Source organism: Seriola aureovittata, chromosome 15, assembly GCF_021018895.1.
Source record: "Seriola aureovittata isolate HTS-2021-v1 ecotype China chromosome 15, ASM2101889v1, whole genome shotgun sequence".
In the NCBI taxonomy this organism is placed as follows: domain Eukaryota; kingdom Metazoa; phylum Chordata; class Actinopteri; order Carangiformes; family Carangidae; genus Seriola; species Seriola aureovittata.
Window position 1 is genome coordinate 5,499,885 of NC_079378.1, and position 13,066 is coordinate 5,512,950.

At 40.2% G+C, this 13,066-nt stretch overlaps 2 protein-coding genes across 5 annotated transcripts in view; both read right to left on the reverse strand.

Annotated features, from left to right (window-relative positions):
• The window catches only part of gtf2ird1 (GTF2I repeat domain containing 1), a 32,546-nt gene extending 27,937 nt beyond the window's left edge, over positions 1-4,609 (reverse strand). Inside the window, exon 1 of the mRNA XM_056397286.1 lies at positions 4,274-4,609. The gene's annotated coding sequence lies outside the window, so the exon portion shown is untranslated. The remainder of the gene's footprint in view (positions 1-4,273) is intronic.
• Positions 4,610-5,756: 1,147 nt separating this feature from the next.
• Positions 5,757-13,066, reverse strand: part of clip2 (CAP-GLY domain containing linker protein 2) — a 41,774-nt gene continuing 34,464 nt past the window's right edge. For all 4 annotated transcript variants that reach the window (XM_056397136.1, XM_056397134.1, XM_056397137.1 and 1 more), the window contains 4 exons: positions 10,322-10,481; positions 9,105-9,293; positions 8,153-8,212; positions 5,757-8,055 (listed from right to left, as the gene is read on the reverse strand). In XM_056397136.1, coding sequence (XP_056253111.1) covers positions 8,044-8,055; positions 8,153-8,212; positions 9,105-9,293; positions 10,322-10,481 — 421 coding nt within the window. In that variant the 3' untranslated portion in view covers positions 5,757-8,043. The remainder of the gene's footprint in view (positions 8,056-8,152; positions 8,213-9,104; positions 9,294-10,321; positions 10,482-13,066) is intronic.

Genomic DNA, 13,066 nt, shown 5'->3' on the forward strand with positions numbered 1-13,066 from the left:
TGCAGCTCTGGCCTTTAATCTCTCCAGACACTGGGAACCATTATACTAGCCTCTGGCAAGCCCAAACCACTGACTCAATAGAGAGAGGACAGAGAGGTAGAGAGAGATAGACAGAGGCAGAGAGAGAAAGAGGAGGGTGGGTGTGGTGGGGTTCAGCTGCACCAGTCTGAACGTGCCAAGTCTATTGGCCATCTAAATCTGCCTCCCCTGAGGCCACAGCAAACATTAGCCCCCTCCTAAATTATTACGGCCTCGAAATAGATGGCCTCTTTCCCTCACATATTTAAAAGGCAAAGGAAATAGCGAGAAGGAGAAAGGTTGGGATAAGCACAGGCTCAGGATAATGCCGTGTCAATTGCTTTGAAAGAGGAAGCTCAAGCATAATGTCACGGTGCTGTTATGGTTCTCAGTGAATATTGAACAGTTTAGTGTGAAACAACATTAATAAATAAAGCGACACACAATACCCACGAGTCTATTATGAAGCTTAAAAAAAAAAAGAAAAAAAGAAACCTAAGATTCGTCGATGCAAATCAGGCATTTGCTCTGTTGACAGTGAATGACGCAATCGTTTTGGACATGCCAACACTGTTCAATGTGATTTCATCCAAACTGTCACTTTAACAAAAGCTCACTTATTTTCTGAGCCTAAAATCAGCCAGCAATCCTAGTTATTGGGAGCTACAGGTTTTGTAACTTGTTTAACATCATGGACTTTGTCCTTTCAGTTCTGGCTTCAGGGCAGAGTGGTCCATAAGAACACACACACAATCTGACTGTGTGTGTTAACTTAGATTAACTGACAGAGGAGCGCTTTAATATTTACATGAGTCAGCCGAAACTACCAATCAAGGTTTTTGTTGGCATAAACCAAGAAAAGAAAGGTAGTCATCACAGCTCTGTGTCAGCCTTCTTTACAAGAAGGGACTAGTTTCTTTTGGGTTTTTAAAAAGGGCAAAACATGATATAAAGGATATACGTATACCAGCAATTAACTAAGGTCTTTACTTAAGCCACTGTTTTTTGCAAGCATTTACACATTAATTTTATTCCAGATAAGCAGTAAATCTCTGATTTGGCATCCACAGTAAAACTGGTAAAAAATGAAGCTGCTGTCCTGTCAGGCATGGTACCTGTCACTCTGTCAAATCTGTGCTATAGATGGCAAAAACATTTCTGTCTTGCTTCAGCTGCAGACAAGATGCAGTGGTAATATAACTCAGATGGTCTGTATGCATAATATGTAGGACTTAAAAGCACTAAATATATCTTTTTAGGGCACTATACTTGCTCTTCAGTGTGAGCACTGTACTGTCTGAAACAAGCCCAACTCACACACTCACAATAATTCCTACTCCTTTGTGCGAACTCCTATTGTGTTTGAAGAAATGGATACAAATGTGACTAAATATGCTTTTAAATGCACCAATGTTGTTACACACAAGGTCACCATTAAGGATATATGGGGTTTCCAGGATGCTGAGATTTATTGGGAGTTAAAACGCCCCGCTCACCCACACAGGTGTTTTCACTTATTCTGGCTAATTAGACCTCTGATCAGGTTAAAGTTGGACAGGGCAAAACTAAAACCCGGCGAGGTCACAATCTTTACGAACCAGAATAATTGGCTACACTCTATTTGACTGTTAAATCCCTATCACCATTAAATCTCTATCTCTACCTTTTGTGCATGCAGTCGAGAGCATGGGTGACGCGTTACACATTCCTGTCAATCGTTTCACACTGTACCACCGGTCTGCAGGTAGTAGAAACATGGCAGAAAATGTCACTGCTAGGTTTTATGAGAAAGGAAATGCATTCAACACAGTTTGTTGGGCCTCAAGGATACACACAATACCTTTTTTTTTTTTTTTTGTAAGAAACACTGCAACTCCATGGGGTATCTTTGATTTCTTTTTCACTGCTTTTATGTGCTGGCAGAGACAGTATAGTACATTTTCCATTTGGATTCGGCCACTAAACACTATGTGAAGTATGTTTTTTTTGTTGATGTCTGTATTGTTTATGATGCTGTTAGTGCTCTGTTTACTTGCCGGACAACAGGCACTATGCCAGTCGCGTTCTATTTAGCACTCTGTGACAATACTGGTGTAACTTGTCCTGCTCTGACAACAAATCTAATAGGAGGACCAGAGAGATGACAATTGAAGTGCACTTTCTACAAGCCTATTAGATATCATTAGGCAAAATGAGGGGAAACACCTGTGTGGATTTACCACAGGTATACAGGGCCCTTAAGACAAATCTCAATAGCTGTATTACTTTTGACTTTCGTTCTTCTAGAGGGATTATAATGTGCATCGGTCTTCATGGCATTACAGTAATTGAATAATGCACAGTGGTTTTTATAGCACGTAAAAAGTAAAAGACAATTTTGACATACCTCCAACAACTTACAGTAAGTCAGGGTGTGGGAACTTATCATTAGAGCAAACAACAACATAATCCTTTTGTTTACACCCTGAGCCAGAGGCCACGGCCTTTTGGGAATGTCATCACTGATGATATGAATGCCAAAAAAGATTCAATGGTAAACACTAGACCAGCGATATGAGCTTAACATATTACGGACAAAATGTTCAACCATCCAATGCAGGCTTAGATAACAAAGCTGTGGCTACATTTCGGTTTGCAATATTGTATATGACATTTGCAGCTAATAGGATAGATCGTGCAAAACCATGAGTTGTCCTTTAAGCCCAAAATAATGAAAACAGCCATACAGTAATAAAGGGACACACATAAGAAGGGACACTTTTATACGTTTCCTTTTTCTACTGACAACAGATTAAAGCACAGTGTGTCCATACAGGTAATATGCCAACAAGTCATTTTTCAGTTCAATTCAGTGTTTTATTACAGGTTTATACAGTGTAGCCATAAAATTCAGATGCTAAATCAATTAATTATCCGGAGGAAATAAGATTGGGAATAACAGGAAATAAGCATGATATGATTGTCTCATTTGTCTGGTATTAAAAACAACGACAAACTACATGTCATTATGATGTATGGACAATAGATAAACAGTTGGATAAAGGACTTGTTTTGTCTGTTGTGATTTAAACAATTACAAAGAGTTGGCCTGATAGAGATTATATACAGGGATGGGAGTTTGTGGTGAGAACTTCTTGTGCTGGAAAACGCTAGCAGGAGAACTACTACTAATTTCACATCACATGAGAGTGGAAGGGAATTATTTTTGAAATGCTGGACCGACCCAGGGGAGGAAAAAAAAAAAAAGCTTGAAACCACAGGATATGAGACATGGGTGCAATAAATAAAAGTCGAGGTCTGTTCCTCCAGAGGAAATGAGCGTATGTCGTGTGTACAATGAGTCTTATTTTCTCTCTTGTCTTGTGAATTCACTCGGTCAGACAGTTACAGCTGATAAAGTTTTATTCCAGTCAGCTGCTTTTAAACTTTGACGCGTCTGGTATCAACTACAAAAAGACAACTGAGGGCAAAATGAGAAGAATATCACTAACGTTATCTGGCTTCAGAATCACGCAATAAAACACTTGCGTGTGCGTTATCTAAGTTTGTGTTTCTTTTATCGAACATCTAATGTTTTTCTTTTATTTTGAGACACACGCCAACCGTGCTACTTTTAGTAGAAGATTGAAATTACCGATAGCAGTCATTTAGTAAATGATTATTAAAGTTTACTGCACATCAATTCAAGTGTAACAAGGAATTAACTAGGCAATGCAGTTGGATATAGCTTGCTGTATTCAGACTGTTTTCTGAAGTTTAGATGTGTTGCTTCCTCTGTCGTTTACACTAGCTAATTTAGCTAGCTGGCTTTATTGTCCTAGCTGGTAACCTTATAGTCAGTGATAGCAATGTATGGGGGATAATTTAGCAAGCAGACAGACCCTGTATCCCAGTCATAAATATGGGCTAGCGTTCATCTGGCAAGGTTACAGGAAGAAGTCCCTCCAGGCTGAGATTATGGCTAAATAACAATAACCTCTCTACATTAGTTACCATATGTCTAACTAATCAAGAACCGGGCTAATTAGCTAACGGTGTCATTATAACGTTGAGCTAGCTAGCATAAATTCGTTAGCTCTACTGCGCTAGCCCTCTTGCTAGCTAGCGCTAGCACTTTCCTTTCATCTCCTCCCCCAGTCCAGAAATTAGGTTATAATCTGTAATTTCTGAATGTACGGCTACAAAAAGCGGCATACGCAATGAAAACACACCACATAATTGTTCGCGGATATAAAAACCGACAGCCAAATCTCACCTTAATTAGCGATTAAATAGCCTTGTTGCTGTTGTCAATCCCGGAATAGGTTTATTCCCCCGTTTTAATCCATCAGAAACGCTCACAATTCCCATCCACAATGTAGCTGTAGCGTCCGCTAAAACATCGTAATCCGGAACATCACAATGTTGACTTCGATCGCACGTTTTATTGTCTACTATTTGTTTTTTTTTTCCTCAGTTTATTTCTCTTTTTCCCTTAACAGAGCAGGGTGTCCCTTTCCCCTTTCTTTGTTCTGTAATCCAGTAAAATTGAAACTCATTCGCCTCCTGCTAATCCCAGCCCAACTCAACAACAGCATCTATTGGCTGCGATTTACATACAGGATTAACGGAGGAACCTCCGGAAAAACCCTCGGGGAGCAAATTTTACAAGGAAGGGGAATATTCCCAGTGTTGTTTCTTATTTTATTAGCAGCTGTGAGAGTTTAAATCACTGTCTGCCACTTGACTGCAACTTCACACTGACAGTTTTGCTTTAAGAAATCCCTCATAGTTTGCATGAAGGTGGTTTGATGTGATAGTTGTACAGTATCCAAATTATTTTTAGGATTAGGGTCTGTCCAAAGTGGATAAACAGTAGCTCCATGGATCTTCTGGCCATGACAGTTATGCCAGGGCTCTTGTGATTGCCTAAAATAGCTCATGTCTGGTTAATATAGGGTAAAGTTCATATCCCGGGGTAAAGGAACAAATGGTTATCTTATAATTAACATAGTCATAAACAATGATTTAAGAAAATCTTTTCGGAAACCAATAATACAATCCACTGTGTTACTGTAATCCGGTTAGTTTCACTTACTCTGGCACAATTTTCCCCCAACCTACTTTGAAATATTCATTTAAAGTGTGTTTCACCACAAGCAGAACAGAGGCTGTGCCTGTGATTCACATATGCAGCACTTTCTGCTTGCTTCTGCAAATAAGTAATCACTTATTTATTCAAATGTCACCGGCATAACCAGCCTGCCCTCTAGCAACAAACTGAGATGTGTGGATAAGCCGTGACATTTGCCAAGGCCAACAAATAAAAGTGATATATGTGGAGGTTAGACATCCAGAGAATGTAAATAAATATGCAATGTCTGGATGTTTCATCTTCACCATCAAGAAACTTGGCCCCTATTTCACATAAAGGAGTTATTGCCTCCTGTTCTGGTTGACATCACTTCATTTTAATACCAAATATTTCCCAGAGATGCGTGTATGATCTACAAAGCAGAGTTTATTCTAGCGTTTGTGTGTGTTTGTGTGTGTTTGTGTGTGTGGCTGAGGAAGGGATAAATGGTTATGGTTGCTGGCTGAATTTCCCAAACCACCACCCTCTTAGCGGCATGAAATCTAACACCACTTCAGTTTTGTAGAAATATACAAATCTCCTGTGCTTTGCCACAAAAAAACAAAACACACAGAGGAGACACACGTATGAAAGAGTGTGAAATAAAACACCACCAGCCCTTACCCACATTGTTAATATTTAATGACTCAATCTCCGAAACCATTGCAGCAATAATCCAAAGGGTATGAACCCTCCAGCTAAAAAGGCCATGTACATTATCCAATGGAAAATTTAGGTTTTATCTGAGCTGACCAGCGCCTGCCCTACATATTTTGCTCAGGAGACACCACCCTGCGATTTTTACACCACTCATCTCTGTTTAATGTCTCCCGCAAACCAATAGCAACCTATGACCAACTACACACAGGATGGAGAAAACAATATTTGGAAGACTTACAGTATAAATTCTATATGTGTTGATAACATTTTTTTTTTTTGCAAATGAAATCCAGATGTTATCAACCTTGGGGAGGATGAATAACTTAAATCCATCGTTTGGGTTTTAGCTCCTGTGACAGCCCTTCGGTAGACTTAAACAAAAGGTCGGTGGCTAGAATGGGCATCGAATAGGGCCGCTACGTCACACCATATGTATAAATATACAGTTCATTAATACTAATGCATGGATGGAGTCTGTACTGATACATAGTCCACAGTAAATAAAATAGCTGATCATTACTGGTAGAGTAAGGTGTTTTGGTAGAGGGTCAGACAGAGTTTTAGTGAATGAAAACGTATGGAATAATTCACTATGTTCATTCTATAAACACTCAGAGCTGGATTCAGGAGGTTTGTTAACATCAATATTCAGTTCTGGCAGCGAGTCCACTGATGTGCAACGGCTAAAAAGAACTTCTCTTTTAGGAGGATTGACCCAGTAACCACCTTACCCAACACCTGCAGAGAGGATTGGTACTGAATTCATCACGGTCAGCCCTGTAACAGATAACTGTGCCCTGGTGTAGCGATGGATGATTCATAATACAGCATGGTAAGCACAAGGAAGTGTAACAGCTCTGAGGCTGAATGGTTGATTCATGTTTATGTGTGTATTTCTGATTTCTTCCAGTCAATAGTTTAAACTCTGTTTAAAATGTATGCTAATTAGCATGCAAGTAAGCATAGCAACAGTACTGATGCTTAACAACACCTTAATAGTGGCCTTTAAAGCCCTATAATGTTTTCTTGGCAGAGGGAATGACAGTTTCTTTAACATCATGACACATTGTCCATGATTGGTTACTTAATGAAGACTTTTATTCGGGATACTTCAGGAGTTAATGTTTGCTAGACAGCACAGGGTTGTTGCAGACTTTTTTGTAACTGACTTCATCCAAAAAAAAAAAAAAAAAGGCCAAAAAAAAACAAACATGAGAAACAAATTACGGACTTCTTAAAATCTGTCCTTTAGTGTATCAAAAGGGGTTGTACTTGAAGATCAAGCAAATGTATTTAGCCATATTTTGGCAAAAAAATAGTGTTTGGAACATACTCAGCAGTCAGCACATGGACGGAGGGAGGACATCACGTTATGGGTTTGTGGATGTTTTGAAACTTTTTTCCAAAACAAAAAAACTGGTCGTTATTGAAAGCTGTTACAACCCAAACAGATTAAACCTGAAATAAAAGCTGTTTTATAGCCACTTTTCAAACCTACTGTGTTTGTGTGTTATATTCAAAAAACAGTTTTTTGGTGGAGTATTAGTTTTTTGTTTTGTTTTTTTAAATACTTCCAATGATGCTGATCACCCACAAATGAGCAGTGAAGCAGGAATGTGAACCGTGATGGCTTTGCTACCAGTCCTCTCATGAGGTATTGAGAAAGGCGACAAATGAGTCGGATTCCCTCAGCGCTGTCAGCGTCATCCTGCAAGAGTTGCTCTGAGTGTCACTGGCCAATGACAGCCCACCTACAGTACAGATGATTATTACAAAGCGGAGAAGCAAAAGTAAAAGTAATAAATAAAAAGAAACAAAGCAACTGAGACCCAGTCTTTTAGTACTTCACATCGTCGTCCGTCAGCCGTTTTGCTTCCTGGATCAAAATTCTGAATTGTCAACGAGTTCCTGGCAACTTGTAGATTCAATATTTCTAACTACTGTAAAGCATCAAAAGTTGCTGTACTGTATGTTATCAGCAGTTGTACCGATAATATTCTCTTCATGTCCATGTCCCATGTCCTGATTATATTTTATAGTACTTTAAGCGGTCTTCATGATTGGCTAATAGGTGCTTTCTGCAACAACACATAAATTCACTGGAGATAGAGATTCGCTGTTTTGGTTTTAACTGTAAACTGAAATGTTCTTCAGGCTGTCCATCGCAGGATCAGGAGAAATGTCGCACAAGCTTTTCCTTTGAAGATGTACCTCTGCACGTCTCAGTCTCAGTCTCATCTCTTCTGCTCATATCAGTGTTGATCCTGAAAGGACAAAAATAAGACGTCTTAGTGCCGACAGGTCTCAGTAACATCACCACATAAATAATGGGGTAAAAAACAAAACTGAAAGAATACCAACATCTCGAGTACTGTCGGACTCCTGATGATGAATTCCATTGGCTGAGTTTGCACCATGCACCTGAAAAACACAGTTATAAACTGTCACTGGAGTCACTGACATGATTTACATGTGTTGTAAATGACATTACAGGACTATTTCAACATTTTGGGAAATGCACTTATTCGCTTTCTTGCCAAGAGTTAGATGACAGGATTGATATAATATAAATATTTAACTAGTGCCAACAGCCAGTTAGCTTAGATCAACACAAAGACTGAAAACACGTGTTCTGGATGAGCCGGTAAGATGGGCAGAACCAGGACAGCTCCATGTGTCCAGTGTTTAGCTGCGTCTCAATTCAGGGGCCACATCCTTCAGAAGCTGCGTTTGAGGACTGATTGCGTCGCAGCGGCGCAACTACACTGTCCCGTTTCGAAGACTCCTTCAAATGCGTCCTTCTTTTCTTGGCCGGCGAAGGCTCAGATGGGTGGATCCTTCGTGGCCCAACCTATCCCAAGATTCATTGGGCCAGTAATGAAAATAATATGGCATAAAATAACACCGACAGAGGGCCCGAGGATTACACTTTTAAATGTGAATATTGGGTTTCAGCTCAGTTCAACAACTGTTAAAACTGTGTTGTCAACAACAGGAGACTGCACTTCTCCGGAAGATGCAGCCCCTGAATTGGGACACACCTTTTGTGTAAAGCTAAGCTAACCGTTTGCAGGTGGAAGCTTCATATTCATGGCACATACATGAAAGGGAATAAGTGCTTTTAACAAAATGTGTCTCTGATATGCAGTAAATATTAAAATCCATTATCTCTGTACAAAAACACATATTATGACACACATGATATCTGTAATATTCAAACCATTTAAAATTAACATTAAAACCCCTTGTCTCACTTCTTGCCACCAAAATAATTGTCACCCTCTGTGGGAGTGACATTTCTTTGCAAGTTTACCGGGCTTTTGTCTGGATGCTTGCGCATGGCCTGGACCAGCTGATCGACTTGCTGGTTGTGCTCCAAGGCGTTCCTCAGGGCGTCCTCAGTGCTAAGCAGCCGCTGGCGCAGGCGGTTCACCTCCGAGTCCAGAGCCGAAGGGTCCAGCATGGAGTACCGCCGGTGATCGGGTGAAGACCGTTCCCGACCCTGAAATGCGTGCGGACACACACACACACACACACACACACACACACACACACACACAGCAGATCATAACTAAAGTGTGCTGTTAAATAATTCATAACATGTATATCATGTTGTATATGTGATAACCATGTGGAAGTTTAAGATTATTATACATTATTCACATATTCACAGCATTAACAGCAGCCTGTATGAACACAGACGAGCTAGCGCTTAAATATTAATGTGCTATAGTCATTTCAAAATAAATGTATTCTGTACTATTAGTATGACTCAGCCAGAGAAAACATTTGTTTAATGTCATCTGTAACTCTAGAGGATCTTTGTCAATCTGAGAAAATAGCGGGTGATGTCAAGAGGGTTATCTCGGCTAATAAAAAAAGGCATGGAGTTTGGAAAAAAAGTGGGTGTTTACCAGGCAGGAGGGGTCTAATAACAGATGCTGTTGAGATACATTTTATGGGAAACAGCATCCTGCATTTATCCACACTACAGTCTATAAGTTACGGTAACGTATCTTAACCTCTGCTCCATCACTTTTTACCAATTTAAAAAAAAAAAAAAATCTGTCAATCACGAGGAGGATTTTTATGTAAACCTTCATGATGTTAAACCATCTTTCTAGAAAAGGTTAAAAACCACCATCAAAAAAAAATCCCACCCGAGTTCGATTCACTTCCTATTGAACTCTGTGGCAAGAGAGAATCAATAAGCTTGTCAGCATAGAAACTACAGCTACAGCTGAATTTCTTACAGTAATATGTTATCTGTGTCTAGACAGACTTGAACACTTGTTTTCAGACTGATCTTGACCTGAATTTCTGTTTGACAAGCACATAACAGATTTCTGGGGGAGTCCTTGAAACCTTTTATGCTTGTAGCTTTCTACTTTCAGCAGAATTAGTGACAACAAAACTGCTCGAATGTCTCTAAAATCAGTAATGATAAACTGTTGGACTTGATAAACCTCACTACCAGTGTTGGATTATCATCAGAATGTGCTGTTGAAGCAGATTTTCCCTCTTTCTCACCAGTAGGAGCAGTTTTTCTCGCAGGGTCTTGATGTCGTCCTGGAGTTTCTGCTCTTTCACCTTCCACTCTGCTTTGTGCACTTCTCGGTTCAGGTCTTTCTCCATGTCCCGCGAATGGCGATGCGATTCAAGGAGCAGCACCCTCAGTTCATTCAGACTCCTGTACAGCAGAAATAAAAGAAGAAAAGAAACCTTGAGCCTTGAGTGTTTGGTTATGCTGAAGAAAAAATAGAAACTATTTACCACAGGTGTTTTTCTGGTCTGCAGGACTGCGGCGACTCGCCGTGAACTTGACTGCTCCCAAGTGCAATAATAGTAGCGAAGCTGTGCAATTTTGCTGTCAAGGATTATATGAGCGGTGCATCTGCTCAGACCTTCCACAAAGGTCATTATTATTTAAAAGCTCAGCAACCCATTATGTGAATAATGTGTTTGCCAGTCTGGTCAGGGGGGATTGTGGAGGCGGCTTCATTCTCTGTACATGTAAGACCGGCTGGTGGATGGACAGTCAGGCAGCGCTGTTTGACATGAACTAGCTTTTTGCTGTTTGCCTGAAACTGATTTCAGAGAGCTACATATAAACTGGGCCACCTTTTTTTCTGCACACTGCCCTACACTTGTTTAAAAATTCAATTATGATAAAGCTGCACGTAACACTGAGAAAAAAAGAGAATTATGCTCCAAGACCTTTCCTCTTTGTGCTGAAATTGTTAGATCATATATTCAAGCGACTATAATCAATATTTCTGTTTCAGCATAATGCATAATGTAAAAGGGATGTAAGATGTGTACATAAAATATCAAGTTTGCCACATCACTTAAGTTTATAAGCCGATAATATGTCAGTGTTGTGTTTACAGTTTGTATCTCTGCTGCCCCCAAGTGGACGAGAAGAAAAACTATTAATGCAGGATTACGAGAAGTGAGAAGGTCGTCTGAATTTTCATTAGTGAAGCGATGTCTTCCACACTTCCTTCCTCTTCCTCACTGTTTGCAGCTGCGCCTCTGGCAATGAAATTACATCAAATTCAGCTGCTACAACCTGTGAGCTCAAGGCACGACTGGGCTCCATGCTCAGCCACACTGACTCACGGCAACAGAGACTTTCTTGGTGTATTTTATCAATGAGGTTGCTGTAGGTATTGGACTGTCTTCTGCCAAGTCATCTGCTGATAATCGTCTCTCTTGAATTATCTCGGCAACTTTCTAAGATAAAAATGTGCCGTATGTTTTTGAGGCAATGCGCTCACCTTGTTCCCTGGCGTGATGTCACAGGCTGAAATAGCAGCAGTGACATTAAGAGAGCAAATGATACAAGCATCCAATAACACTGATTCAAAGGGAGACAGCCACTGAATTTTTCAATGGCAGGTATATACTTTTATTGCATATAACATAATTGCTTCAGTGATGATGCAGAGAAAAATATTCTGCCACAGCCAGAGGCACTTACTTTTACTGTCTTGCAGCATTTACTAACATCATAACCATCAATAATATAGGGCTGTATAATGTAAGATAGCCAACAATGTAATACAATTAGACCAATGTGAGTTCATACAGCACTGCAGATAAATTCATTCAACGTGTCTGTGAAACAAACCCCTATAAGAGAGCCCTGCACCTCTGCTGTGACAACTTCCTCTTTCCACTTGGGTGGTTAAATAATGACCTCAGTTATCTGAGCTTTATTGAATGTAGCCAAGTTTGGCAGCTTTGGCTTCAGCAACAGAAATGAACCAGGGAGGCTGGTGAAAAGACTAACTCAGTCTATGACAGGTGGACATCTGGCAGGTCTTCGCCGTTTCCCTCTGCTGCTCAAGAGGAAAAGGCCCCGAGACTCAGGCCTGTAGTTTCACGGCGATGTGGTACAGCCATATGTGCCGGTGGAAAAGACCGGCAGCTGTATGTGCAGAGCTGGCAAAGCTGCCATTTCAGTTACAAATTTAATTAACCTCCACAGTTTAACTGAACTTTATCTGTAAAATTTCAGTTCACCGCTGAGATGTCAGCCACCAAGCAAAAACTAACTACTCTCAGCTTGTGACAGAAATCTGACATCCGTCATCTTAAAGCTGCACTAATCTATATGTTTATATAAACCACAGGTAATGTGAAAAGGGTCACTTGAGTGTTTTTAGCATATTTTAGCTCATTGTTTTCCTCCTCTGCCCCACAAGGCACCAAACAACAACCATAGTTACCAGCAACTAGCTGGTGGAGCATTTAGTGGCTCAAACATATAGGACATATTTCCGTCAGGAGTTGGTGGAGACCAAAACAGAGCTTCAAATCAGAGTGAATGTTGGACGTATTTACATCAGGTGGAAACAATGATTCCAAATGAATGTGAATGATGCTAAATACCTTTGTAAAAGGCGACTATTAGCATACACATTTGCCATAAAAGCTTCAGAGGCTGATAATAGGTTTGCAGTCAGTTTCAGTCAGACATCTATGAAGAACTCCAGGCCTAAGTCTTCCCTCTGCAGCTCCTGAGCTCATCAGCTGAGCTCAGTCTTATCGAACATGTTTATTAAGTAAAATGTATTGTTTTTTTTACAGTGCGTTTTATGTGTTTTCACTGCAAAGCCTTCATGCAGAACACATTGCTCCTATGGGACGATGAAGTTTTAAATTAAATTAAAGTGAAGTGAGTCAGGACTTTGTGTTCCCTGCATCCTCATTGACACCTGAGCTGGATGGTGAAATGTGTATTGGACTTTCCTCACATATGAATGCAAC